Source organism: Taudactylus pleione, unplaced genomic scaffold (assembly GCF_031769625.1).
Source record: "Taudactylus pleione unplaced genomic scaffold, aTauple2 ptg000628l, whole genome shotgun sequence".
NCBI classification, from domain to species: Eukaryota; Metazoa; Chordata; class Amphibia; order Anura; family Myobatrachidae; genus Taudactylus; species Taudactylus pleione.
This window is the reverse complement of record NW_028285030.1, coordinates 880,844-907,021: the sequence shown is the minus strand read 5'-3', so window position 1 is coordinate 907,021 and position 26,178 is coordinate 880,844. Positions and strand designations below refer to the sequence as shown.

Sequence of the window (26,178 nt, the reverse complement as noted above, 5' to 3'; positions counted from 1 at the left end):
TGGGAACTTCCCCTCTGAGAAGGCTAAAGTAACATTCATACACTGTAATCTCCTTGCTCTCCAACCAAGCCCTGGCTTGGACAACTCCCCTGTGAGAGCAGAATGATCCACTTCTGCATAGTTGCTCTACCTTTCGAGACCCCTTCCATATAATCTATGATAAACCCAGAAGAGTGTTGTCTGCTTCATCTGGGCTTCTCTAGGCCAATATGCAATACAGTTCCATACCATGGCTTCAGAGCTACAGTAAACTGGAACAATAAGGCCTTAGGACCTCATTCAGAGCCGCTTGCAAAAAGCGAGCGCTCCCTCTGAATCAGGGTGGCTGCTTTGTTTTTAAAAACCCGGCCTCCTCTCCTGGCCGCTCGCTAAGCTGTGGGTGACCACCCACAGCTTTTGCGAGCAGCCAGGTGATGGTAGCGATGGTCGCGACCATCGGGCTTGCGACGATACCCTGGTTGTAGGGTCTCGTCTTCCGCAAGCCCCACTGAGCTTCCGGCTCTGATAGAGCTGGAAGCTCACTATTGACATCACTAGTGATGTCAGTAGGGCCGCCCTCAAATGGCAGGCGTTCCTTTGGGAACGCCTCCGTTTGGCTGGCCACCCCCACTCCCCGCCTACAAAACGGGCTGAGTTGTCGATCAACATCGGCAGCCGCCCCGTTTATAGCGAGCCCTGCTTGCAAGCGGGTCTAAATAAGGCCCTTAGTGTCCACCTTCTGGCAAGGCCTTAACAAAAGAATTAAAGATGGTTTCCAGAAGTTTGCCCACTTTACAGGATGAACTGATCTCTCTCTGGGGCATATGTATCAATTATTGGATTTTAGGCCCGATAATTGTAAATTTTATCGCCGCTATTCGCAGCAAAAAGAAATTAAAGTTTGCCAGCATGTATCAAATCACACATACAGGGAGTGGGGCCCCGGTGTATTAGATCACTTCACTTCAATATCAGGACCCCACAGCGCTACTGAGCATGTCTGCTGACCACACATGTGCGCCGGCCATTGCCGTTGAGGATTTCAGATGAACCCTCTCCCCATAAATTTTGCAGAATGTAGCCCATAGGCTACAGCAGCTAAATCCATCAGACGGTGTTAGCTGCCGGGGACAAATTCCAGAATGCTTCACTTGGTAACTACAACTTTGCAAACCCCCCAAGAAGCCTATCGGGCCTGAGGCTGCTGTCGGATATGGAGGTATTTGCTACAGTTCCTTCTTCTTACATTTAGGTGATACTTTATATTTGCAGGTATCTGGGCCTGTGTTTTCAGGTAATGGAGTGAAGAGCAGGATTCTACATGCTAATTTACACTAGCTTCACGGATTCAACCCTCTACAGTGCCACAGTCATATTTTCCTACTGCTTCCAAAGAGAAACGGCTGTAATTGGGTAATTCAAGATTATATCAACTGGAAGAGAAATGTATAAAGACTAATCTCTGTTTATATTGTGGAGCTCTGAGTCACATAGTGGGCGAATGTCCTAAAAATCCAGAGGAATCCAGAGTCTAGATAGTAAGGAAGAGTCTATTCTCGGTTCTATCTACAACTCTCCATCTTTGAACTTGTCTTCTCGATTCCAATAGATAGCTGGTAGATTTATCAGTGCTCAATATGCAAAAAAAGAGTAGGCTTATGCTTGCAACCACATACAAAACTAGTCTGTTTAATTAGCAATGATGGAAAAAACCTCTTGGCAAGAGCCATTTATTTCCAGTCAAAGATTAATATTATGTGGATTGGGGCTTTACATGAGGAAATATTCAACTTTTTAAATGTACTCAGAGCCATAAATCCCATCATCCTGGTTTTGCCCTTGTTTCCACTATGCTCTCCAAATTTGGACTGGAATTCGAGCCAAGTGATGTCTTGTGTTCCTGATTGTTATGGTTGGTGTCTTCAGAAAATCATATTTTCAGTTGTCTCTCCTTAAAATAAGGTCATTATACCTCATCTGTATTAAACAATTGCTGTAGTTTTTAACAAATTACTCTATAAAAATTTAGTTGTCTATTTGGTAGACATCCTGATATTTTCTAAGACCTTTTCCTTTTATTGTCTCCATGCAACATTTGATGAAGAATAATTTGTACTGCAAACTGGAAAAATTTATATTTGAGCAAATCTTATTTCCATTTCTGAGATAGATCCTTGCTCAGCAGGGTCTACAAATGGATCCGGAAAAAGTCAAGGTGATACTAGTATGGCCTCTACCTTCTGGTCTAAAGTCCAATAAGTGATTCTTTATTTTTGCAAACTACTATAAACAGTGTATTAAACCCTTTATAGTCCCCATTACTGCACTTATTTGCAAAAGTGCTAACCCCATAGTCTGGTTGGAAGAAGACCTTCAAGCCTTTCCATACAGTTAAACAAAAGTTTTTGTATCTGCAGCAATTCTTAGTAGGGACAAATTTATAGCAATATCAGTCTGATGGCAAACTCCATCCATGCATTTTTTTCTTAAAAAGAATTATGTAATCTTGGATAAAGAATTATTGGCGATCACACTAACCTTGGAAGAGTGACGCCACGTTATAGGAGCAACTTTCCCTGTTACAATTTACACGGATCTTAAACATTTTCTACACTTGCAATCTGCTCAGTGGTTGAATCTACGGCACAAAAGATGGGCACTCTACTACAGTACTCCTGCTTTAATTTGGTCATAACCGGACAGCTGATGCTCTCTCTCTCAGCCCTTTGCTACTTCTGATGTTGAAAATGTCTCTGAACTCAAGCCTAATCTGGAACTAGTATGGACTAATATTACTCAGAGCAAGACTATATATTTATATCTCCTAACTTTAGCATGAAACGTCTAACTTGGGCCCACTTATCTTGCTTCTCAGGTTATGCAGAAGTTAAAAAGACTCGAGAATTAGTCTTTAAAACTTATTGGTGGCCAACAATTTTTCATGATGTTAAAGAATTTGTTGCTGTTTGTACCATGTATGCCCAGAACAAGTCACCTCCTTGTAAACCTACTGGATCACTCTTGCCTCTGCCAGTTTCTGGTATGTATATGGCTTCAGTCCTTAAGCATTCTCCTGGATTAGATCTGAAGATGTACATGCTCCACATCTTCTTAAAGAATATCAGAGGAAATACCTCAACAAGCAATTTTTGTGAGTGTCCGGAATTCACCCGGGGGGGAGGGGTGCGAATCACAGTGCAGCACTGTTACCATGGTCCCGCTGCGGAGGTGGGTCCTCTGTCTCCACTGTGCTGGAGCTCACTGGCCGGTACTAGACCTACATCTCCCACCTTCCTCCTCCTCTGCTGGCAGAGGCAGCGAGTCTTGGCTGCTGTCCACTCCTCTGTAGTGGCTGTTGTCTTGCAGGAGTGCCCTCTAGGGCCAGGTGTGTGGGAAGTTTAACCTTTTTGATCAGCTAACTTGTGACGTCAGCTTGGCACCAGTTTCAGATTGCCCTGCTTGTTTAAACTCACTCCGGGCACCAGAGTATCAAGTCTTTGCTTCATCATTATTGTTATTGTGATCGAACCTCTGTGTAACTTCCCAACCTTGCTATCATTGTGGACTTCTGCCTGAGACCAAGACCTTTGGCTTGTTCTACCATTCTGATCCTGTACCTTTGACCCTTACCTTTGCCTGTCAGACCATTCTCCTGACTGGTCATTCTGTACTTCGCCGGCACTCCTGCATTGTCACTCTTGTGGTTCAGCAAAGTCCATCCCGCCTAGTGAAGTTTCTTGGTGAATATCAGGATGTTAGTTATTCACCACATGACGATTCTGCCAGCTCTAACCCCAGTCTGTCTGCATCCTCATTACTCCACTAGTGAGACAGTACATGATAATTGTTGAGTAGGCTTCTCCATGCATAGATCTTCGTCTGCTTTCCCCCTTGGGTAAATCTGCCCCGTAAAACTGGGTGCACACTATATAATTATCTGCCCGATCAGTCAATTATTGGTTGATCAGACCTTTTTTGTGTATTGGGCAAGCATGATGGATTTACAGAAAGAGGAGAAAAAGGGCCAGAAACGGTCGGCTCTGATTATCCGATCGGTCAGAATTTCTGATATGTCGGTGACAATGTAATGATATTGTGTACTGTGTGAGCATACCCGGTAATCTGACCCAATTTCCTCCAATATTTTTTGTTTATGTTATTATCCTTGTGGGTGTACTGTATATATGGAAAATCACTGTGAATATTGTCAGGCTTTTACAAGAATATCACTTAGTGCATAGTGCTGATATTGGAACCTTTCACTGGCAGTAAAATCGTACCGTTTATTGTATGGCTAGGAAAAACGCTCAAGTGTGTAGCCAGCTTTAGTAATACCCCTTTTACACCGAAGCTAACACCCGGGTTTTTGAAGGGTTAACCCGGGCAGCTCCCTTGTGTAAAAGGGCAGAGGGTTGGATCGCCGGGTCGAGTGACCCGGCAATCCAACCCAGGTACCTAGCAGGGTTTAACACGGGCGTAGCCCGTTAAACCCTGCTATGAGAACAGCGCACGCCGGGTCACGATGACCTGGAGTGCGCTGCTAGCCAGCCGATTGGTCCGGCTTCAGTGGCGCTAGGAGATGATGTCATCTCCAAGCGTCCACTTTCACTCCGCAAAATCCGGGTCTATGCAGACCCGACTGCGGTGTGAGCGGCTCTGACTCGGGAATATCCCGAGTCAGCGCCGGCAAAATTCCGGGTCTGATCCGGATAGGAACTTTGTTCCAACTCCGGGTCAGACCCGGAATTTAGGTGGAAAAGGGGTATTAGTTTAAAGATGTGCAGGTACTAGTTCGGTTGTAAATCATAGTGTAAACATGAAGCTGCCAGTAATTGTGTGCTGTATGCAAAATCATGCAGTATATTCCTGCATATCTACTGCATCGCTGAGGGGCTTATGTAATAACAATCTGTATTGCAGCTATTTTCATTTTGAAGGAAAATATCCCTTCGGGAGAATCTGACATTATGCATGTGTGCAGTGTCAGTGTCTGGAATCGGCCAGAGGCTGCAAGAGAGGGATCACCTCACCTATGTAGAACTAGGTAATTGATGAGAACAGTGTTTCAACACAGGTGACTGCAATCATACATTAGGTGGGAAGTCCAGGAGTAGAGCACTTTGTACCTGATGAAAGGGGTCATGTTGGAGGGTAGGAAATTTGCATCTTGTTACCTGGATTTGCTTCTAAATCTAGATCAGACTTTGTGGGGTATATTTACTAAAGTGAGGGTTTTTAGAAATGGAGATGTTGCCCATAGAAACCAATCAGATTCTACTTAGCATTTCACTAGCACCTTCTAGAACAGGGGTTCTCAAACTCGGCCCTCAGGACCCCACACAATTCATGTTTTCCAGGTCACCCAGCAGGTGCACAGGAGTATTCATTACTCACTGACACATTTTAAAAGAGCCACAGGTGGAGCTAATTATCTCACTTGTGATTATGAGAGAGACCTGGAAAACATGCACTGTTCTGGGGTCCTGAGGACCGAGTTTGAGAACCTGTGTTCTAGAAGATAATAGCTAGAATCTGATTGGTTGCTATGGACAACATCTCTACTTAACTTTCACTTTAGTAAATATACCCCACAGTGAGTTAAAACGTTAGACAATGTAAAGAAACTAAATGTAAAATTCCCTGGGGCTGTACTGATACAAACCAGACGATGAATAGCATGATTTGTTTAAATAATTTTCAAACTTTTAAAGGGGCATTTTGAGGTTTTCATGAAGAACTATGATTGTAACTACATTTTTTGTTTTACAAGTATCATAAATGAATGGTTGAATGGTGTTTTGTTTTTTTTAGAACTCATTTAATATTCTTCATGAAGTCTTGGTGTAAACCACTTCAAAGAGAATGTGTACTATTTTCAAGCAGTTGCAAGTTTGAAAAAGTTTGTTGTGAACAAGCCTTTACATTTTGACAATCTATTATTTTAACAAGTTTCTAAAAGTACCAGTAGCAAGTCATGTGTTTAGGCTAGCCATGATGCTTCACAGGTGAATTCGCTGAGCCAGTAATTGTATACCAAGTGTGCACACAGGGTAGTCCTCCCAATATGGTGTGATGACAGCCTGGCTTATACCCCCTGCAAGTAACTTCATATGCTTCCCATTCACACACATATATATATAGATTCCTGAACTTGTGTTCCATGCCCCAACTGTAATATGATTGTGCATCCAATGAGAACATTCTTCCCCAATATTCTGTGGGACACAGAGCGAGGAAACCCGTACTTCCTGCTGCAGAGAAGAAAAGGACATGGCCAGACAGATGGGATTATTGGTAAGAAAGATCGATAGTTGCTAATAACATAACATCATCTATAACCACAGTCTACAGATGACTTTACACCTAACACCAAAATGGTGATTTGGTTACGGTATGAAGCTTATTTTGCATTCAGTACAGTGGAAAACAAATGTTGTTGTTTCAAGGTAATTTAATAAAATGTATTTTTAGTAATCAATAATATACAATATGAGTCAGTATATAGGAAATGTTTAACAGCTGCTGGTACTGCAGTAATTGTGTATAGTAACATTTTTATTTTACATTCCTAGAGAACATTGCTTGTCCTGTTTAGTCAATTAGATTTTGTATCTCTAGTACACAGCCATTGGTCACCACGGAGTAAATACTCTGTGATGATGCATATTTAAAATATCACTATAGTTTGGCTTTGCCATATCATTCCTTTAATTCGGGACATATGCAGGGGAGCTGAGAGGGGGACAGGCTGGTACTAATTACCTGGCTCCAGGCTTGTTTGAGGGGTCCGCAGGGGCAAACACAGGTTTTCTAGAAGGGGGTTTACAAATGCTTGATTTTAGAGTGAGTGTGGCCAGTCCATGAAGAGGGCATAATTAGCACTCAACCAGTTTTAAAATGCATAACACAAAGTGTAGTGTGTGTCATGATTACAACATATGCAGGACCAGCGATCACATTAAGTCATTAGTTGTGACAGTAGGGCTATCCTGCCCAAGCTAAATGTTTTTATTTTACATGTGGGCATCATTCCAAAACATGGGAGCAACACTAGAGTCTGGGTGAGCAGCAGAAGAACCTAGCACTGCCCTGGATATATATGAACATATTGGTCTCCTCTTGCACTGTATAACAGTATCAATAATGAACCCTATAGATGGTCTATACCACAGGTTCTCAAGCTCTGTCCTCAGGACCTCACAGTAGGTGCACATGTGTATTAATTCTTCACTGACACATTTTAAAAGTTCCACAGGTAGAGCTAATTATTTCACTTGTGATTCTGTTAGGAGACCTGGAAAACATGCACTGTTTGGGGTCCTGAGGACTGAATTTGAGAACCTGTGGTCTGTAGCAATGCATTGCTAACAGTCAGGGCCAGCGCTTCCACTAGGCAGCCTTAGGCAGCTGCCTAAGAGCGCCTGGATCTGAGGGGTGGCATGTTGACGCTACCTTGGAGAGGGGGCATAATCGTGACTCTCCTGGAAGCCTCTATTGCTGGCTGATAGACCTGTGGAAATTTCTGCTTACCATAGTGGCGGGGCCGAGTTGCAACCAACCCCGAGAGAACGCAATGCCATGCAATTCCAATATGCATCCCCCGGTGTTAAACATTGGGACACATGCGCAGTTGACGTGCAGACGTCCGGTATTTTAAATGCGTTCACCTCTGAATCAGACCCTAATTATCTATCTGTGTATCAGTCTATGGCCCATATTCAATTTGAGGCGAAAAGTCCAGACGGAAAAGTATCGCGCGTGTGCCCGATTTATCCCCATATTCAATTCTTATGGACGCGAAAACGGGACCCGGCGCAACTTGAAGCGGCAAAAAAAGCTGTACATTTTTGGGAAATCATCCTTGGCCCCCCTAAAGATGTCCAGACATATGGGTACACCCGTTTTTACCTGCTGAAGGGAAGTCAGGTTTTTAAATAGCGGCGGCAGGTGCCTAAATGCTCTTGTGAAGAAGTGATGAAGAATAGCACTTAGGACTTTTTTTGGGGAAAAATAACTGTCCATCAAATTTGGGGTACATGAAAATGGGTGCAAGCATATTTTTAAGTCCCTAAAATGATTTTTAAAAATTTTTCAAAAATGCACCTGCCGCTACTACCTGCAATGAAGAAAACACCTGCCGCATACTTTGGAACCCCTATGGAATCTATTTTGCTACTTTAGGATTTGGTCCCCCATTTAATTTTTTTAACCCCAAAATTCAAGTAAATTTTTTGGGGTGTCCCATTTTTTTTTTCTTTTTTTTTTTTTTGACACACATTGTTTTTAGGGGCATTCCCAGTGGTGCAGGCTATTTTTTTTTTTTTTTTTAGCCTGCACCCCTAAACCCCAATTCTGCACTTTTTTTTCGCCAGCTAAAGGCTGGAGAAAACTGATCCTCGTTTTTTTTTTTACAAAGACTTTTCGTACTGGCGAAAAGTCTTTGTAATTGAATATGGGGATAATTACAGTAGGCGACAATGAGGTAATCTTGCCGATAACGGGTTTTCGCCTGTAATTGAATACGGCCCTATATCTATCCTGCCTGTATCCCCCCTGACTACACTACAGCCTGCTTGGCAGAGCCGTAACTAGACTTTTTGATGCCCTGTGCCAGAAAGAGCATTGGCGCCCCCCTATTTTATAAATAGGGAGATAACACACCCAAACAAGAGCCATGGCGTCATGGGGAAGGACCAGGGAAGAGATAGGGGAGGCCAGGAGATGCTGGGGATAAAATAAAAGGAAGCTACAAATGAGAATGATAATAAACAGAAAATTTACAGGCACGAACAGCGCCCCCTCCTTGCGATGCCCTGTGCCATGGCACAGGTCGCACTACCCTAGTTACGGCCCTGCAGTCTGGGTGTAGCCGCAAATGTTGCGCGTAGTTTTTAACATATATTTTTTTGAAGGGGGTCTATCTCTATTTGACATTGGTGACTGGTTGTGTGTGTGTGTGGGGGGGGGGAACAGTGAATGTTTTCCAGATCTCCTAGTTGGTGCATAGTTGTTATTATTACTGGCTGACACATGTTATAAGATTCACAGGTTGTGCTAATTATTTGTTATTTTGTGATACTGGGGAGAACATACAACACTAGTAAAATTGTATTATATACTAGTTCTATTGTGGTCATGGTGTGGGCTGGGAAGGGGGGTTGCCAGGCAACTGGAAACCCCATTTGTCTATGGCCCGGATCTGCTGCCGTCCCACCCCCTCCGCCCTCACTGGTGGTAATGCAAAACAAGCCAGCTTGGCATATTTCTAAAGCAGCAATCTCACAAAAGGTTTTTTCTTTATATTCCTTGAAATGTTAAGTTAGTTCATACATGTGATAGTCATGTTTCTCACAGTTACACACAGCTCTGTACCTTCATACCATGTGAAGGCAGAGTGTGGAGAAGGAGAATGTCACAGTGCAGACAGAGGGCCTTGAATCAGAGATAGTTGGTAATGCAGCTCTCGGAATAGCGGCTGTGAGAATATGCAAATGCTAATCTCAGCCTTCCTTTTGTACTCGTCCATGTGATGGAGTGTGTGAGCGTTGAGATGTCTGCATTTGTGATACAGATTGTGAACACTCCAGCATCAATGCAATATTGCTCGCTCCATTGACATTAGCAGTAGCCTAGGCAGGGGTGTATCTAGGGATCCAAGCGCCCCTGGCAATGTACTGTACTAGCGCCCCCCTACCCCCCTTATGCAGTGCCCCCAGTAGTAATCCACCCTATGCTGCATTGCCCACAGTAGTAGCCCCCCCCTATAGAGTGCCCACAGTACTAATCCTCCCTATGCTGCATTGCCCCCAGTAGTAGTCTCCCTATACAGTGCCCCCAGTAGTAATCCCCCCTATGCTGCATTGCCCCCAGTAGTAGCCCCCATATACATTGCCCCCAGTAGTAGTCCCCTATACAGTACCCCCAGTTGTAGACCCCCTATACAGTGCCCCCAGTAGTGGCCACCCCTATACAGTGCCCAGTTGTAGACCCCCCTATACAGTGCCCCCAGTAGTGGACACCCCTATACAGTGCTCCCAGTAGTGGCCACCCCAATACAGTAGCGGGCACCCTCCCCATAAAGTGCCCCAGTAGCGGACACCCCCTATTTCAGTGCCCGCCCGTAGTGCCAGGCTTACACACACACACAAAGAACCAAAAAAAAATTCAACTTACCTGGTCCCCGCTCCTGACGTGACCGCCGCTGCCCGAGTCCCGGCCCGCTCTTCTCCTGGATGGGAGAGACGTCATGACGTATGAAAACTCTCCCATCACATGCTGCAGGGGGAGCCGGAACACGGAGCTCATGAGTGAGCTCCAGCCGGGTCCCTCCACGGACGACGCAGCAGTGAGAATCTGTATGACTCTCATTAGCTGTCTGCTATTACAAACACACAGCCGCCGCTGGCGGCTGTCTGTTTGTAAACTGTGTAGGGCAGACCGCTCTCACTGCGGTCTGCCCTACACTTGTGGGGGCCGAGGGACTTGTCCACTCTTTGGCTACTGGTGGCACTGCCCGGCGGCGCCCCCCCTTTGGTCGGCGCTCCTGGCGAGTGCCATCCTGGCCAATGGGTAGATACGCCCCTGAGCCTAGGCTCTAATCTAGCTACTCTCTTCAAATCCAACTAAACATGGCCTCTGAGGCTGTGAATTTGCGATTGAGAACACAGCAACGTTCCCAGACACTCCCATAACATGCCCATGAACCTGCCCCTTTTTGCGATCACTTTAGGTCACCTCCAGGTCACCCTGATATGCTCACAGATCGCAAACCCCTTCTCAAGTGTTAGCGATGCCGTACAGGCGTATAGCATATGACACTTAGTTTCGCACATGCACAGTAAGGGATTTCTGGGTGCTACACAATTTGTGCAGTAACAAAACATAACTCAACTGCATAAGCATTGACACTGTGTCGATCTCTGAATCAGGCCCAGAGTTCAGAGGGGTGATACAAAACCTCTCTGCTCACCATATTACGAGGTAGATTTACTAAGCGACTGGTTTGAAATACAAGTGGTTTTGTGGCAGTTGCTTTCCCGCAGGTTTACTAAGCTCAAAACCACCACAAAAAAAACACATTTTAAAATACATCAAATGACAATCAATGTTTTTACCATTCAAAGAATAGAAACTGCTGCAATCCCACCACTGACAGTTAGGTTTGCAAGCACTACATAGATCTCTAAAATTTGTCCAGACAAAAAGAACATGTGGTGATCTCCAGTAAATTTCATTATCAGCCCAGGGTTATTTAGTCTAGGCTGGTTGTGAAAAATAGGGGTGACACATGGCGTGGGTTCACCCTTATTTTTCACCAACTAGCACTGGTAACATTATAGCAGGGAAACACGTGCAACGCTGTGTGTGAATGAGTCTGATTCTGTATACAGAGTGCTATAATGCAGAGATGGCAGCTCTTTTTCACGCCAACATTCATTGTGTTTTATCTGCGACTTTATACATATTTAAATCTAATTCTTGTGCAGTTAAAGCCACAGCCTGACATCTCTGGTACAGACTACCTGGTGTTTGGCTGTCTCTGCAGTGCGAATAGGATGCATATTTAAGGAAAAAGTCACTATGCTACAACACTCAGTTCGGCTCACTTGCGCCGGGCGTCTCGCGCCAGATGGCGCATTAAGGCTTGGTGTATTAGGACGCATCTGTAGATATATGTTAACAGTTAAAAAAGATCAAAAAATAAAAATTTGGAAAGATTCACACTAGTCATATTGTCTCACTGTTGGACTAGGACATGAAGGGCTACTGAAGGAATGCAGTGATAGGGGCCCATGCTTAATAGGCTTGGCTAGAGAGTGCATGGTCTGGGTCACAAATATATACTCCACCTAGTGGAATGAAGGTAGTGTACCAACAACTCTTTAACATCTCATTGTATCTCAGGTATCTTTAACATCTCGTTGTATTTCTTTATGCTGTGAGCATACCAGTACTCACAGTAAAGTGGTATCCACAGGGACAGGGTGTGCACCCCATGGGCCCCTGCACCCATATTATCTAAAAATTATCTCTTTGAGGTCCCATGTCGGGTATCTCAGCGCTGTACAAAACGCCAGAAAATGACCGTCGTGTCCATTTTTCCTGTGTTTTGCACATGCGCAGTTAGGAAATCGCCGGGAAAATGCTGCCCGTGCTATTTTCCCGGCAATCTGCGCATGCGCAGTAGACTCTGGGCACACCCTAGTGCCCAAAGACTATTGATGCTGCGGTGGCCGGCCAACCACGTCAGTCAGCTCCCGGCCACTGGGGAGAGAGGAGGGGGCCCCAGACGGGGAATACACAAGTGTCCCCTCCTCTTAAGTCGCCCCAGGGTATGCATGAAACATATATAGGTATCTTTCTCCACAATAGTCAAAAGTTGCTTCTCTTCCAAGGATGCAGACCAGTATCGATGGTATATAAAGATTTTATTCTGTAGGTTTACTAAGGTACAGTGATGCACATATTATAATTAGGGGTGAGCGGGTTCGGATTTCTGAAATCCGAACCCCCCCGAGCCCCCCCGATCCGAGTCCGATCCGAATCAGGCTCGACTTTTCCCGCCTGACTCGGATCTGAAATCGAGGCAAAACGTCATCATCCCGCCTTCCGAGTCTCGCGGGTTTTGGATCCTATATAAGGTACTCGCGTCGGCGCCATTTTCTCGCTCGGCTGTGGACAGTGAAGAGGGAGGGTGGGAGTTAGGGCTGTGTAGTGTAGTGTAGTGTAGTGCTGCTGTTGTCCACTACTTCAAAGTCCATAGGGGCTGGCTGTGTTGTGCTGTGCTGCTGTTGTTAATAGGGGCTGTGTCCACTACTTCAAAGTCCATAGGGGCTGGCTGGACTGTGTTGTGCAGTCAGTTCTCCATAGGGGCTGTGTCCACTCCAAAGTCCTGTGCAGTGTCCCAGTCCTAAAGGGGTGCTGTAGTGTCGTCCAGGGGGTGCTCTGTCCATCAGGGGTGCTCCCCCCAAGTGCTAAAAAAATAATATATTTTCTGTGTTTGTGAATTGTGTGCGCAGTAGCCGCACGTGCATCAACAAAGTAGTGCCAAGAGTGCGCCTGTGTCATAAGTAAAGGGCCGGCTGGCTTGACTGTTAAAGGGTGCTGTAACCCCCAAAGTACAGTCCAAACCAAAAAAAAAATATTTTCTGTGTTTGTGAATTGTGTGCACTGTGGCTGCACATGCATCAACAAAGGAGCAGCGCCAAGCGTGCGCCTGTGTCCCATAAGTAAAGAGCCGGCTGGCTCATTTCTTAAAGGGTGGTGTAACCCACAAAGTGCACTACTCTCCAGCAAAATAAAAAAATATTTTCTGTGTTTGTGTGCGCCTTAGCAGCACGTATATATCAATATAACATAAATGGAGGACCAAACTTTCTCCGATAAAAATAAAATAGGGAAAGATCAAGAACCACTTCCTCCTAGTGCTGTTGCTGCTGCTGGGAGTTGTTCATCATCCCAGAGAGGATGTAGGAACATCACTACTTTTACTAAACAATTGACCCTCCAACAGTCCCTAGCGATGAGGATGAAGTACGACAGCAGTCATCCTGAAGCAAAACGTATAACTGAGGCCTTGACTGCTATGTTGGTGTTAGACGTGCGTCCGGTATCCGCCATTAGTGCAGTGGGATTTAGACAATTGATGGAGGTAGTGTGTCCCCGGTTCCAAATCCCGTCTAGATTCCACCTGCATCCTCAAAGCAACAGCGACAAGCGTGCGTGCGTCTGTCTGTTAAAGGGTGGTGTAACCCTCAAAGTGTGCTACACAAACAATAAAAAAATTCTTTTTTTTCTCTTTGTGAAATGTGTGGGCTGTAGCCGCACTTGCATCCTCAAAGCAGCAGCGACAAGCGTGCGTCTGTCTGTTAAAGGGTGGTGTAACCCTCAAAGTGCTCCAAAAAATAAAAAACAATTTTTTTAATGTGTTTGTGACTTGTGTGCGATGTAGCCGCATGTGCATCAACACAGTAGCAGCGCCAAGCGTGCGCCTGTGTCATAAGTCAAGGGCTGGTTTGGACATCTGGTCCGGACTGAAGGACGTGCCAACAGTTTCTGACAAGTCTACTGTCACTGCATATGATACTGTCCTCAAAGCAGCAGCGACAAGCGTGCGTCTGTCTGTTAAAGGGTGGTGTAACCCTCAAAGTGTGCTACACAAACAATAAAAAAATTCTTTTTTTTCTCTTTGTGAAATGTGTGGGCTGTAGCCACACTTGCATCCTCAAAGCAGCAGCGACAAGCGTGCGTCTGTCTGTTAAAGGATTACATCGGTGACAGCATCCAAGTAGGCATGTCAGACAGTCCGTACCTGTACTGGCAGGAAAAAGAAGCAATTTGGAGGTCCCTGTACAAACTGGCTCTATTTTACCTCAGTTGCCCCCCCTCCAGTGTGTACTCCGAAAGAGTGTTTAGTGCAGCCGGGAACCTTGTCAGCGAAAGGCGTAGGAGGTTGCTTCCACAAAATGTGGAGAAGATGATGTTCATAAAATGATTTATCAACTCTTCCAGGGAGACCTGCCTACAGAATGTACAGAGGGACCTGTGGTTGTGGATTCCAGCGGGGACGAATTAATACTCTGTGAGGATGAGGATGTACACAACACTGAAGAGGGTGAGGAATCGGTGGATGAGGAGGATGAGGACGACATCTTGCCTCCGTAGAGCCAGTTTGTGCAGGGACAGATTAATTGCCAGCTTGTTTTGTGGGGGCCCAAACGAACCAATCATTTCAGCCACAGTCGTGTGGCAGACCCTGGCGCTGAAATGTTTGGTTTGTTAAAGTGTGCATGTCCTGTTTATACAACATAAGGGTGGGTGGGAGGGCCCAAGGATAATTCCATCTTGCACCTCTTTTTTTTCTTTGCATTATGTATAGTTTGGGGCCTAGTTTTTCAAACTGCCATCCTGTCTGCCACTGAAGTGTCACTCTTAGATGGACCACGTGTTTGTGCCGCCCACTCGTATCTCTTAGCATAGTCATCCAGTTACCTCGGTGCAACCTTTTGGACATAAAAACACTATTGTGAGGTGTGAGGTGTTCAGAATAGACTGGAAATGAGTGGAAATTAAGGTTATTGAGGTTAATATTAGCATAGGAGCAGAAAAAGCCACAAATTCTGTGATTTTAGCTGTTTTTATGCTTTTTTAAAAAAAAATACAGATCCAAAACACAAAACCCAGAACCCAAAACACGGAAGGGTGGTTTTGGCAAAACCAATCCAGATCCAAAACACGAAGAAAGATCCAGATCCAAAACCAAAACACAAAAAGTGGAGGATGCACACCCCTAATTATAATACAATACGATCTACGTGTACTATAATTAACAGGATACAGGTAGTCCCATCGCTTCCCACACAATCAACATAATCCGGATAAGAAGATGATAGGAGTGGGCGGAACGTACCTGTTTTCCTGTGCAAGTTTGAGTAATGAAGGTGAAGGATAGCTGCTCAAACCAACATGTTTCGAGACTCCTGTCTCTTCTTCAGGGCATCACAGCAGTTATCCTATCCGGTTATTTTGTGGGGGTAAAAGGGTATTCCCACAAACCAGGAAATGCCAGTGTTTATGTTAACTCTTTTATCCCTTGAATCTCACTCACTTAAAACTTCTCATACAAGACAAAGGAGTTTATGAAATAGGTTTACATTTTACGGATCTGGTGGGATTTCACCAAGATTGTTTCTAAATATAAACCAGTACTCTGTTATACGGCTGAACCAGCCTTTGGGGTCTATTTACTAACACTCTACATACCGTGGAGTTAATGCCACTCCTGCTTCGTCTGCTGGTGCAACGAAGCAGGAGCCGGCTACCGCAGCTGTTAATAAAAATAGACCTGCCGAGGAGAGTGACCGCTAAGTCACTCCCTCAGCGGTAACAGCTGAGACCCCTTTCCCTTGACAGCCTGTGTGTAACTCACTATCCTAGCTGGTAGCGGCAGCAGTGACTTTTTTTAACATTTTTGTAAAAACTTTATCAACAAACTTGAAAATAACAACAAGCACTTCCTGCTTCTCAAATGAGGAGAAGCGGATAATGGCAGCTACAGGAGGCGATATCACAGACCCTCCAACATGCCCCGTTCCATTAGGTACAAAATGCTCTGCTCCTGGACTTCCCTCTTAATTCATTATTGCAAACACCTGTGGTGAAACACCTGTCTCATCAATCACCTAGTTCAACACAGGTGGCTGCAATCAATAATTAGGTGGGAAATCCAGGAGCAGAGCATTCTGTACGTAATGGAGCGTGTCATGTTGGAGGGTAGGATATCAGCGCTGAAGAAGACACCCGACGGTAAGCGACCTCTCTCCTTAGTAACACCTGGGACACTTAGTGCTGCCATAGACACCTATGGCAGCGCTAAGTGTCCCAGGTGCAGTGTAATGTTGTAGCATGTACAGGGATTTTCTCTGCCTTTAGCATTTTTACCCCTTTTCTCCCCTTAGTACATTGGATCCTAAATAACTGCTACTTTATGAGGACTATTCATGATGTTAATAATCGAGGTCTGAACGGACCCCGACAATTAACATTCTAACTCTCCGCGGACACTGGAGCATTTCACCATTGCTCTGGCGTGGAGACAGCTGATCCGAAAATCAGCTGTCCCCGCTAGCTGCTTCACTGCTCTTTTTGAAACCGTAAATCTTTTCACTAGTGCGCATGCATGACCTACAGGTCACGCATGCGCACAAGAGCCCAGACGTCCAGCGGAGGGATCCGAAAGAATCCCTCTTTTCAACCCGGGACTCAGTAACCAGTAACGGGAGCACTCGCCATCTGAAGATGGCGAATGCTCTTGCAATGAAGCTCCGAAAATATTGTATTTTCGGAGCTTGATAAATTCTGTCCCCACAACTAGTGTATGGGGACAGTGGGCCATTCCGCGAGATGAAGGTAAGCAGAAGATATCTGTGGGCTTGATTCAGCAAGGATCGCAACTGCGAGTACGCACGCAATCAGCCGATTGTTATGCACTGTGCATGCGTTGGTGAACGCTCCACTGCGATTGAGACTGCGATCGCATTGGCTACGCAGTCCCATTGTAGGTGGTGATGGGGGGGTGATCAGAGAAATGCAGGCGTGCCAGTGCTTTCAATGCCATTACAGGGGCGTGCATGACGTCTTTCCCATAGTGCCCGTGGGGGGAGCTGGACGCTGGAGTTCAGGAGTGAGCTCCGGCGTCTGCCGCTCCTCGTTACTATGGGAGAGACGTCTTGACCATTACCACCTCCAAAGGCTGACTGCTTGTCACTCACTTTGCGAGTGGTTTCTCTGTAAGAGTATAATTGCAATGCAATATCCTGTGCGTGCACAGTGTGGCTTTCGCACATGCGTAATGGCAAACAGTCGCTCAATCTGTGTTAATATCAGATTTGTGAAAATCCCTGTGTAAGACGTGAGGACAAAAGCAAGATGAGGTTTTGTCTGGGTTCTGCATTGTTGAGCTCTCTTTATACCAACTCCAGGACAGATAAGTTACAGCTTGAACAAGTTCTTTAATGTTTGTGTCCGACATCCATACACGTGTCACTGAAGTCATGTATCCAATAGTGTTGTATACATTTGCTCTGCATTTGGTCTACATCCAGCTGCTTCATTCAGTTCTACCAGAGCCGTAACTAGACTTTTTGGTGCCCTGTGCCAGAAAGAGCATTGGCGCCCCCCTCATTTTTCAAAGGGACATAATACACCCAAAAAAGGGGAATGGCCTCATGGGGTAGTGCCAGGGAAGAGATAGGAGAGGCCAGGAGATGCTGGGGATGAAATAAGAGGAAACTACAAGTGAGAATGATAATAAATAGAAATTTGACAGGCCCAAACAGCGCCCCCTAACCTGTGGTGCCCTGTGCGATGACACTGGCCGCACTACCCTAGCTACGGCCCTGAGTTCTACGCATAGAGACATTGCTGCTATTATCACCAATACAAGTTATGTAACCTAGTTAGCAACGTGCACAACAGTACTCACCGTTGACTAAATACTCTTTAGTACTGCTTGGAAATTGATTGCGACTGGGTGTGAGGGAGGTGGACAACCGCAGCTTGTACTCATGGGCGTGTATGTAATGGGTGTAGTGTGTGTGTGGTGCTCCTGGGCCAACAGGGCCCACACAGCACACCTGCACCCATATTTTATACTCTCTGGCGTTGGTGCTGTAGAAATCACCAGGCATATGGTGCTGCCACCATAGATCTGCGCAGACACAGTAAAGAAACAACCAGGAACATGGTAATGTTACTTGCCTCTAGTTATCTATTTACCCCCCCTTTCCTCATAATAAATATACTGAGGTGTTTTTTATACAACTTCCTTGTGTCAGTGTAATTGTATATAGGAGGTTGCTTTTGGTTGGTGCAAAGGGGTCTCCCGAGTCACCCTGGAAAAGATTTGGGTTGAGGCACTGCACCATAAGGAGGGAGCACAATAAACATACCTGGAATTACCCATTTAACGGCTGTACAATTAATCTATAGACCACAGGTATACAGTATACTAAATAAAAATTCTAACTTTTGATTAAAAGTTTGCTTTAAAAAGATTCTGTTTTAACTGAGAAGCAAACATAATTATTTAGACCTGTCAGAAAACGAACAGATAGATTTAGGGGTCTATTTACTAAGCAGTGTTAAGAGACAGAGTGAAAAGTGATAAGTCTGTGATAAGGTGCCGGCCAATCAGCTCCCAACTGTCATTTTTCAATCAGGCTGTGAGATGACAGTTGAGAGCTGATTGGCTGGCACCTTATCACTTTCTTATCACTTTTCACTCTGTCTCCTAACACTACTTAGTAAATAGACCCCTATATCTTGGGGAAATATATTTAAATGTAAATATTCATTTTCTTAGGGTAAATTGAGAATATGATTGAAATATTCTGTTTGTAAAATGTATAATGAATATTACAAAACAACCTACAGAGTGATGTGAGGAAAATGAGTGTGGGGCTAGTTTTCCCCTCCGCCAAGGCTACTGTAGATAGATGATAATTATAATACATTGCTGGTTTCCTCTAGCAGCCTGCAGGGGCCTGTGTGTGCCTGAGATGCTGAGCTGATGTCATTGCTCTTAGCAGCCTGGCTCAGCCTCCCATATAGCTATGTCATCTCTCTTCTCCTCCTCCTCCCATTCCATTCGAGCTTTGTTATGACAGCTGGGCTGTCACACAGACCTGTCTCATTGCTCACTGCTGCCCGGTCCCGCTGGCCAATGTCTTTGTACTCTTCCCTTGCTCGGTACCGTAGACAGAGACCACTAATGCTGTCCCAGCCGCTGCAATACTGATGCATCGCCCATCTCCCCAGCCTGGTCCTCATATCACCTGCTGTTACCTGCCGCGGCTGCCACAGCGTGTGTGGATATGTCTGGTCGGATCTCTGTACTGCAGCTACAGCACCTGCATATAGTAACCCAGGAGGTCACAGTCACCCAGCGCATCGCCTGATGTATTATGTACCAATCTGAGGATCATTTAAAGCCCTGTAGTCCCATCATTCATCTGGGGATTTTTTTAAAATTTCCCAAATGGCCTATTATCACATATAAAATTCCCAGCCTGAGCGCTGAATTAGGCGCTGGTTCCTGTTTCTGAGTGTCTGGGGATCTGCTGCTGAAAGACTGTACGAGGTGTCTGCCGTCTCCGCTCCCACCTCCCTGTTGTGCTGAGTGCAGGAACGGAGCCCACCGCCAGGAGACCTTGATATTGATTGGGGTCATAGAGAGGATGCTGCTGCCGCCTGGCCTCCATCCTCTGCTCTCACACTGCTGTCCCTGAGCAGCCTCTGCACTGCCCGGCATGGCACTGGGGTCTCCCTGACATAGCACTAGCATCCTGTCCTTTGTGCCCCCTGCCATGTGGCTAAGCCCGGAGGAAGTGCTGCTGGCAAACGCCCTGTGGATAACGGAGAGGGCCAATCCCTATTTTATCCTGCAGAGGAGGAAGGGGCATGGGACCAGAGGAGGAGGGGGGCTGGCTGGTAAGCACATACTTGAAAAATCTTACAGTTCCTTTTTATTGTGTGTGTGTGTGTGTGTTTATAATTCTATTTACACACACATGCAGTTTCTATTAATATACAATTTGTCATTGCCTTTTATACGTGTGCCATTGTGTGAAGTAGATATGTGAAAGTCACAAATTATGCAATCAGTGTCATTGTACTGTAACCTGCTCATGAGTTTCTATTTGATAGTGGTTTTGTAGCCTGTGTAGACAAGTTGTGTGTGCTGCATTACCGTTACACAACCTCCTGTTTCTTATTGTGTATTCCATTTCTGTTACCACAAATACTGTGGTATATTCCTAACCTCACTTCCTGGGAGGAGCCCGCTCTCCTGTATACAGGTGAGCAGAAAAGGATTTGGTTCCCTCATTGATATGAAGCACTCTATGTATGTTTTTTTTACAGCGCTGAATATTTATCTTCAAAAGAATGTACAGTATAAAAAATGGGGATTAAATAATTGTGAAATAATTCTATAACCAAAATAACATTTGCTGCCTAATACCGTCACGACAGTTCATTAGACACTGCTTATGACATTAATCTCTTTCTATGGAACATGATGTATATTGCAATGCTGTTTCTGAACATATTAGTGAGACATCTAGAGGATTAATAATAGGGTATAAATTTGGCAATATAATGTTAAGTAATCCCATCATATTGTTGCAATTCATTGAGCTCTGTAATTTAGGGGTCTATTTATCAAGCAGTGAAAAGTGTGGAGAAGTGAACCAGTGGAGAAGTTGCCCATAGCAACCAATCGGCTCCTACCTATTATTTTATAGACTGTACTTGATAAATGCTACTTGAAAGCTGATTGGTTGCTATGGGCAACTTCTCCACTGGTTCACTTCTCTTCTAAATATTAGCCACATGCGGAAATCCGAGACGCATGGATCTAATCCAGTGACATTGCATTTAGGGCATGAGTGAGGTATATGACTAATATAAATACAGTAGCATTTTCAACAAATTATTTTTTTATTTACTTGTGTATATACTGTGTCTCTGGCAGCCATCTAATGGTGCTTACACACTAGACGACTCCAGAAGATGTGATGTCATGTGATGTGATTTCCCTTGAACTCCCCTGGCAACTCCTGGACACGATATCTTGCATAAACTATGTGCAGTCTTTCAAACGATCTGACCAACAACCTTAATCTCGTTAACGAGATTGCCAGATTTGACATCATTTAGTTAAAATCTGAGGATTTGACAAACGACCCGCGGGACCGCCCATCGGGATTGTTATCGTTAGTAGACGCTGCACGATTTGTCGTTCCGATGCCTACAAATCATGCAAAATATTGTCTAGGGCAGTGGTTCCCAAACTTTTTTGAATCACGGCACCCTAGAGTTTCAGTATTGTTTTCGCGGCACCCCTAGTTGAAGTTTGTTATGGAGAGATTCAGGATTTTTTTTTTTTACTAAAGTAGTAAAGTGAAGTAAATTGTCATCCTTAGGTTCAGTTATGTGGTGGTGGATAGGTTTACATTTCTGTTTGTCAACAAATTGAAATTAAATTGGCCTTAAATAATTTGATTTGGTGCTGGACCACCAACCTGAGGCACCCCTGCAAGTGTCCCGAGGCACCCCAGGTGCTGCGGCACACAGTTTGGGAACCTGAAGACAAATTATACAATGACCATGGCAGATGAGTTCTGCTACTAATGTTCTGTTGAATATAAATACGCAGCTATGGTCTATGGACACTGCAGAGTTCTGATGTCTGGCTCTGTGAGAAACCATTTTCTTCACTTACATTAATAGATGTCCTAATATGTGGACTTTTGGAAACATATTACACACTCTTCCACAATGGAATGGCTCAGAATTCTTAAAATAGGTTTGGTTCAGAAGTCCCTCGTAGTATATTGAGTTGATGGTTAAAATTCCCCCCAAGTCATTTGTTGCAGTGTATGCTACAGCAAACATTCCCAACCTGAACGACTTATGTGTATGTAATATAGCGATTTATAAGAATGGTTCTACCTTGAGTATCCTGGAATTAACTATTTGCATAAGTGATATATAATGGTAGCTCAAAGAGATTATCCATTAGGCGACCTGAAAAACTGAACGTCTAGCGTTCAGTCCTTCAGTTCGCTGGGTGCGGTGGCCGCATGCACTAAATGGCGTTCACTGAACGTCTTTCAGTGCAGGATCGCGACCTCCTATCTCGGAACATGGGGAACCTGATCGTCGTCGGGTTGACCAGCATGTTCTGTAGATAGTCGGGGTCGGCAAGGACCCAGCGTGCACGCGCATCCCTGGTTCTTGCCGGCTATCCATTACACGACTTTGTGAACAATGCGACCAAAACCTCCTGGTTTTGGTCCGATCGTTCCAAAAACCGTGTAATGGGTAGGCCCCTTTAGATTATAGGATTATGTTACTTATTTACCACTCACAAATGCTACTTAGTGATACATTTTTTTCCCTTTGAAATATCTGTATGTTTTATTTTTAGCAATTGTGGTTTGCAGCAAAGAAGACTGGCCCCTCTAATCTTATCCTTTCATATTATTCCCCACCTTTCTTTTTTCTGCAATGTTCTGCTCAAAAACACCTAACGTGACCAATATATTTATTTACCCATGTGTGGATAATTTAAAGAAATAGTTAATAGATTTAAGTGTGCAAGGAGCTTATCTAGACCTTTCTTGCTCTCTTCACCAGGAAGTTTTCATTCTTCACTTATTTGCTTATTCAGACTGGTGTATATAGTTCAAGCCTGTCCCCCTGACCATAGTCATGCAGTGTTGTATGATTGGTGGAACTGTCTGAAGCAGTGTTAATTTATAGTGTAATGAAGTGTTCATCTACTGGGTAAGGGTGAGGAAATGACAAATTGTACCCTGTAGTTTGCATGGATGCTGTTGGTTACTAGTAATGTGCGACTACACACAACCACATGCAGCCACACACTAGATATATCTGCTTAGTTGGAATGGTTTTAAACTGGCAACAAGCAAGGAGCAAATACTCTAGCTTCATGTGTTAGGTGTCGGACTCTAGTGTCTGAGGCTGAGAGTTCAAGTCCCTGGTATGGCATAATGAGGAATGTGTGTTTTAATACAGGGGAAAGTTGCACATCCCCCCCCCCCGATCTTCCAAATACATCAGTAGAACATCAGCCATCTTGGTGATAGAGGCAGAGGGCCTGATTCACTTCTGATCGCAACTGCAATTACGCACGCAATCGGCCTATTGTTGCCTTCTGCAGACCCATAGCAGGGTGATTGACAGTGCAATTTGTGGGAGGTGGCGGGGGGGTGAGTCGGCGACACGCAGGCGTGCCAGTGCGTTTGAACACAGTTGCATGGGCGTGCATAAATTATCCACTGCAAAGCCATACGCAGCCTGAGTACTCATAGCGTGCGATGAAGTTAGCAATTCCTGAGTAAGGTCAGCGCTTGTGCAAGTGTGCGTGAGGCTGCAATGGTACTCGATGTTACCGATGGTTTCACAGTCTTGCTAAGGATTACGGATGTGTGTTAGGTAAAGTGGGCGTCCTTATGTTGTGCTGCGACGGCATATCGATTGCAATGACAGCATACAATCGCAGTGAGACTGCATGTATTATTGCAATCGCAGTTGCGATCTGTAATGAATCCAGCCCAGAGACTACTCAGTCTAAGAAATTGATCCACCCCCACTTTGTGGGCCACTGTTCAGGAAATAGACCTGCTGCCCTGCTCTTAGCTTGGAGGAGGTGGATGTTTGGGAACTCCTGCCTTCTTTTCACAATATCTATGATATGTCTGTGTGTGGAAAATGTATGTGGGGCATATATACTGTCTTTCTCTAAATCATTGTCTATATGTGTTTTATTGTATGCCATCCCAGAAGAGTTTATGTAACTGCACCTTATTTGTATCATGTATATTTTTTATTTACTAGAATTGAAGGAATGCATGAGTAATATAGACTTGAAGTGCTATCCATAACCTCAGCCTTTCATTTCTGAGAGCCACCATAGTACTGCGTGTTTCTCCACACTCATTTGTTTCTATATACATTTTTTCTTTATTTTTTAAAAGTGTACTATGTAAGTTTGCAAAGTCAGTAGAACTGGAAATAAACCTCACTGTGGCTCACAGGACTGTTTTTTTTACTGGGTCTGGAGAAGTGATTTGTAAAAACAAGATGGCAGCATGTATTGAGTAATTGTGTATAATTTTGAACCATTCACAATTTTTATATATAAATTTTTATTTTTTATACGGTCCAAAGTTAAAGCATACTTGCCTACACTACCGGAAGTCACGGGAGGCTCACGATTTTTCGGGTAACCCCCGCACCCCTGGAAGTGTACGCAGATCTCCCGCATCTACCCACTTCCTAGTGAAGCAGGCAGGATGGGAAGATTTAGGGCCAAATTCAAATAGCCGTGAAAAGTGCCTTCTGACGAAAAGTGGAATGAATTTGCCCCATTCTCCTGTTTTGCCGCAATGTTTTCTCCATGCACGTCCCCGCTTTTTGACCTATTCAATTGTAAAACAGGTGAAAACGCGGATAGGCGAATATTTTACAAAGTGGAACTAGCGAAAAGGAAATTTTTTTGGGGACATCAGTCTGTACCCCATAAAAAGCTTCAGTGACCCTGGGAATCAATATAGAATAGTAGTAGTAGCCCTAATAAAAGTATTTAGTGAACTTATTTTGAGGCAAAGGGCTGTTATATGCATATTTGCTTATGTGTGGAAAAATGATAGAGAGCAATGTTTTTGTCAGAAAATAAGTACTGTAGTACATGAAAATGAGTACTAGTATATTTTGATGTCTCTAATATATGAAGATTTAAAAAAAAAGTGTACAAATACACTTGCTGCAGCCTCCAGCAATCTCAAAAACACCTGTCTCATCCATATAGCCCCCCAAAATGACACTTTTTACCCATTTTCCAACACTTTTTAAATGTTACATTTTATTTTTTTCTTTACTGATTAGTCATTAGGAAGGGGGGTATCGAAAGGGTTCTGGATCAATTTCCCACATTTGCACCCCAAAATAGCGATTTTGCTCTTCCAAATCGCCTGCTTATATGTGGAGAAACGTTTTCACCTATTTTTCCATGTAAAGTTTCGTAGGCGAAAACGTAGTGGAATTGAATAGGGAGAAAAGTAGAAAACGGGCGAAAGTGCAAACCGGCAAAAACTTTTCTCCAAACGGCACTTTTCGCGGCTAATTAAATCCTGCCCTTAATGGGGATTTTGCGGGTCCGCGAGGAGGGGCCGGGCTAAACATCATGATTGGTCATTTAGCCCTGCCCCTTCCTCGCGGACTTTTCCAGGAAAGGGGTGGGACCTAATTGCATCACCAGTCCGGCCCCCCATCCTCCATATCCAGCCTGCTGCAGGAGCTCTCCAGTCTGCTCCCCGAAAACAATTCTACATAGTCGGTAAGTATGAGTTAAAGCCATTAATAATATAGTTATTTTATACTCTGAGTTTTAGAGCGCTGCTTCTTTGCATCCAGAGACAGGCAATGCTCTGGAACTGTGAATTCCTAATGTAGTGGCACAGTGGTATGTGATATTGTTGGGAAATGCTGCCTCCACATTCCATGCTTAGTGCTTCTCTGCAGTGAAATAACATTTCCCCTTTCTTATGTCTGTCCTGAGCCTGTGAATGCTCCAGACTGTTAAAGGTTTCTGTCAAGATGCAGTGCTCTAATCCATCTTATGTAGATACAAAAACACTGTACAGTATATACTCAACACGACATGAGCATCGGACAATTCTTATAATAGTATTATTGAGCTTTAAATAGTCTGTTTTAAAGTGGATCAGTCTGTTTTAAAGTGGATCAGTTAACTATTAAACATAAACATATGAGACTTAAGCCGGCCATACATGGTGCGATATAGTAACCGATCCAACGGATTGGCACGATATAGCTGCTATTTCTCCTTCATCCACTAGGGGACACTGGAGCCTCAGTACAATGGGGTATAGAAGTGGGTTAACCGGGAGCTGGCACCTTTTTAATACAAAAAACTTGAATGCTGGCTAACTCCTCCCCCTCTATACCCCCCCCAGGTCAGCCTAAAAATTGTGCTCTGGGATCTGAACCTTGGCTCTTTTAGGCACACTATAGAAACTTTAAGCAAGATACAGATGAGGATAGAGACAGGCAGCACACTGCCCCTGCCTGCCTGTCTGCACCGCTGGA

At 44.5% G+C, this 26,178-nt stretch overlaps 1 protein-coding gene across 3 annotated transcripts in view; it reads left to right on the top strand.

Annotated features, from left to right (window-relative positions):
• Positions 1 to 5,982: 5,982 nt before the first annotated feature.
• TBC1D9 (TBC1 domain family member 9) overlaps positions 5,983 to 26,178 on the top strand; it is a 99,689-nt gene continuing 79,493 nt past the window's right edge. Inside the window, exon 1 of one of the 3 annotated variants that reach the window (XM_088454723.1) lies at positions 5,983 to 6,273. In XM_088454723.1, coding sequence (XP_088310849.1) covers positions 6,156 to 6,273 — 118 coding nt within the window. In that variant the 5' untranslated portion in view covers positions 5,983 to 6,155. Of the gene's footprint in view, positions 6,274 to 6,370; positions 6,426 to 19,156; positions 19,969 to 26,178 lie in introns of those variants that run through there. The other 2 variants (XM_088454724.1, XM_088454722.1) reach the window with 2 other exon arrangements.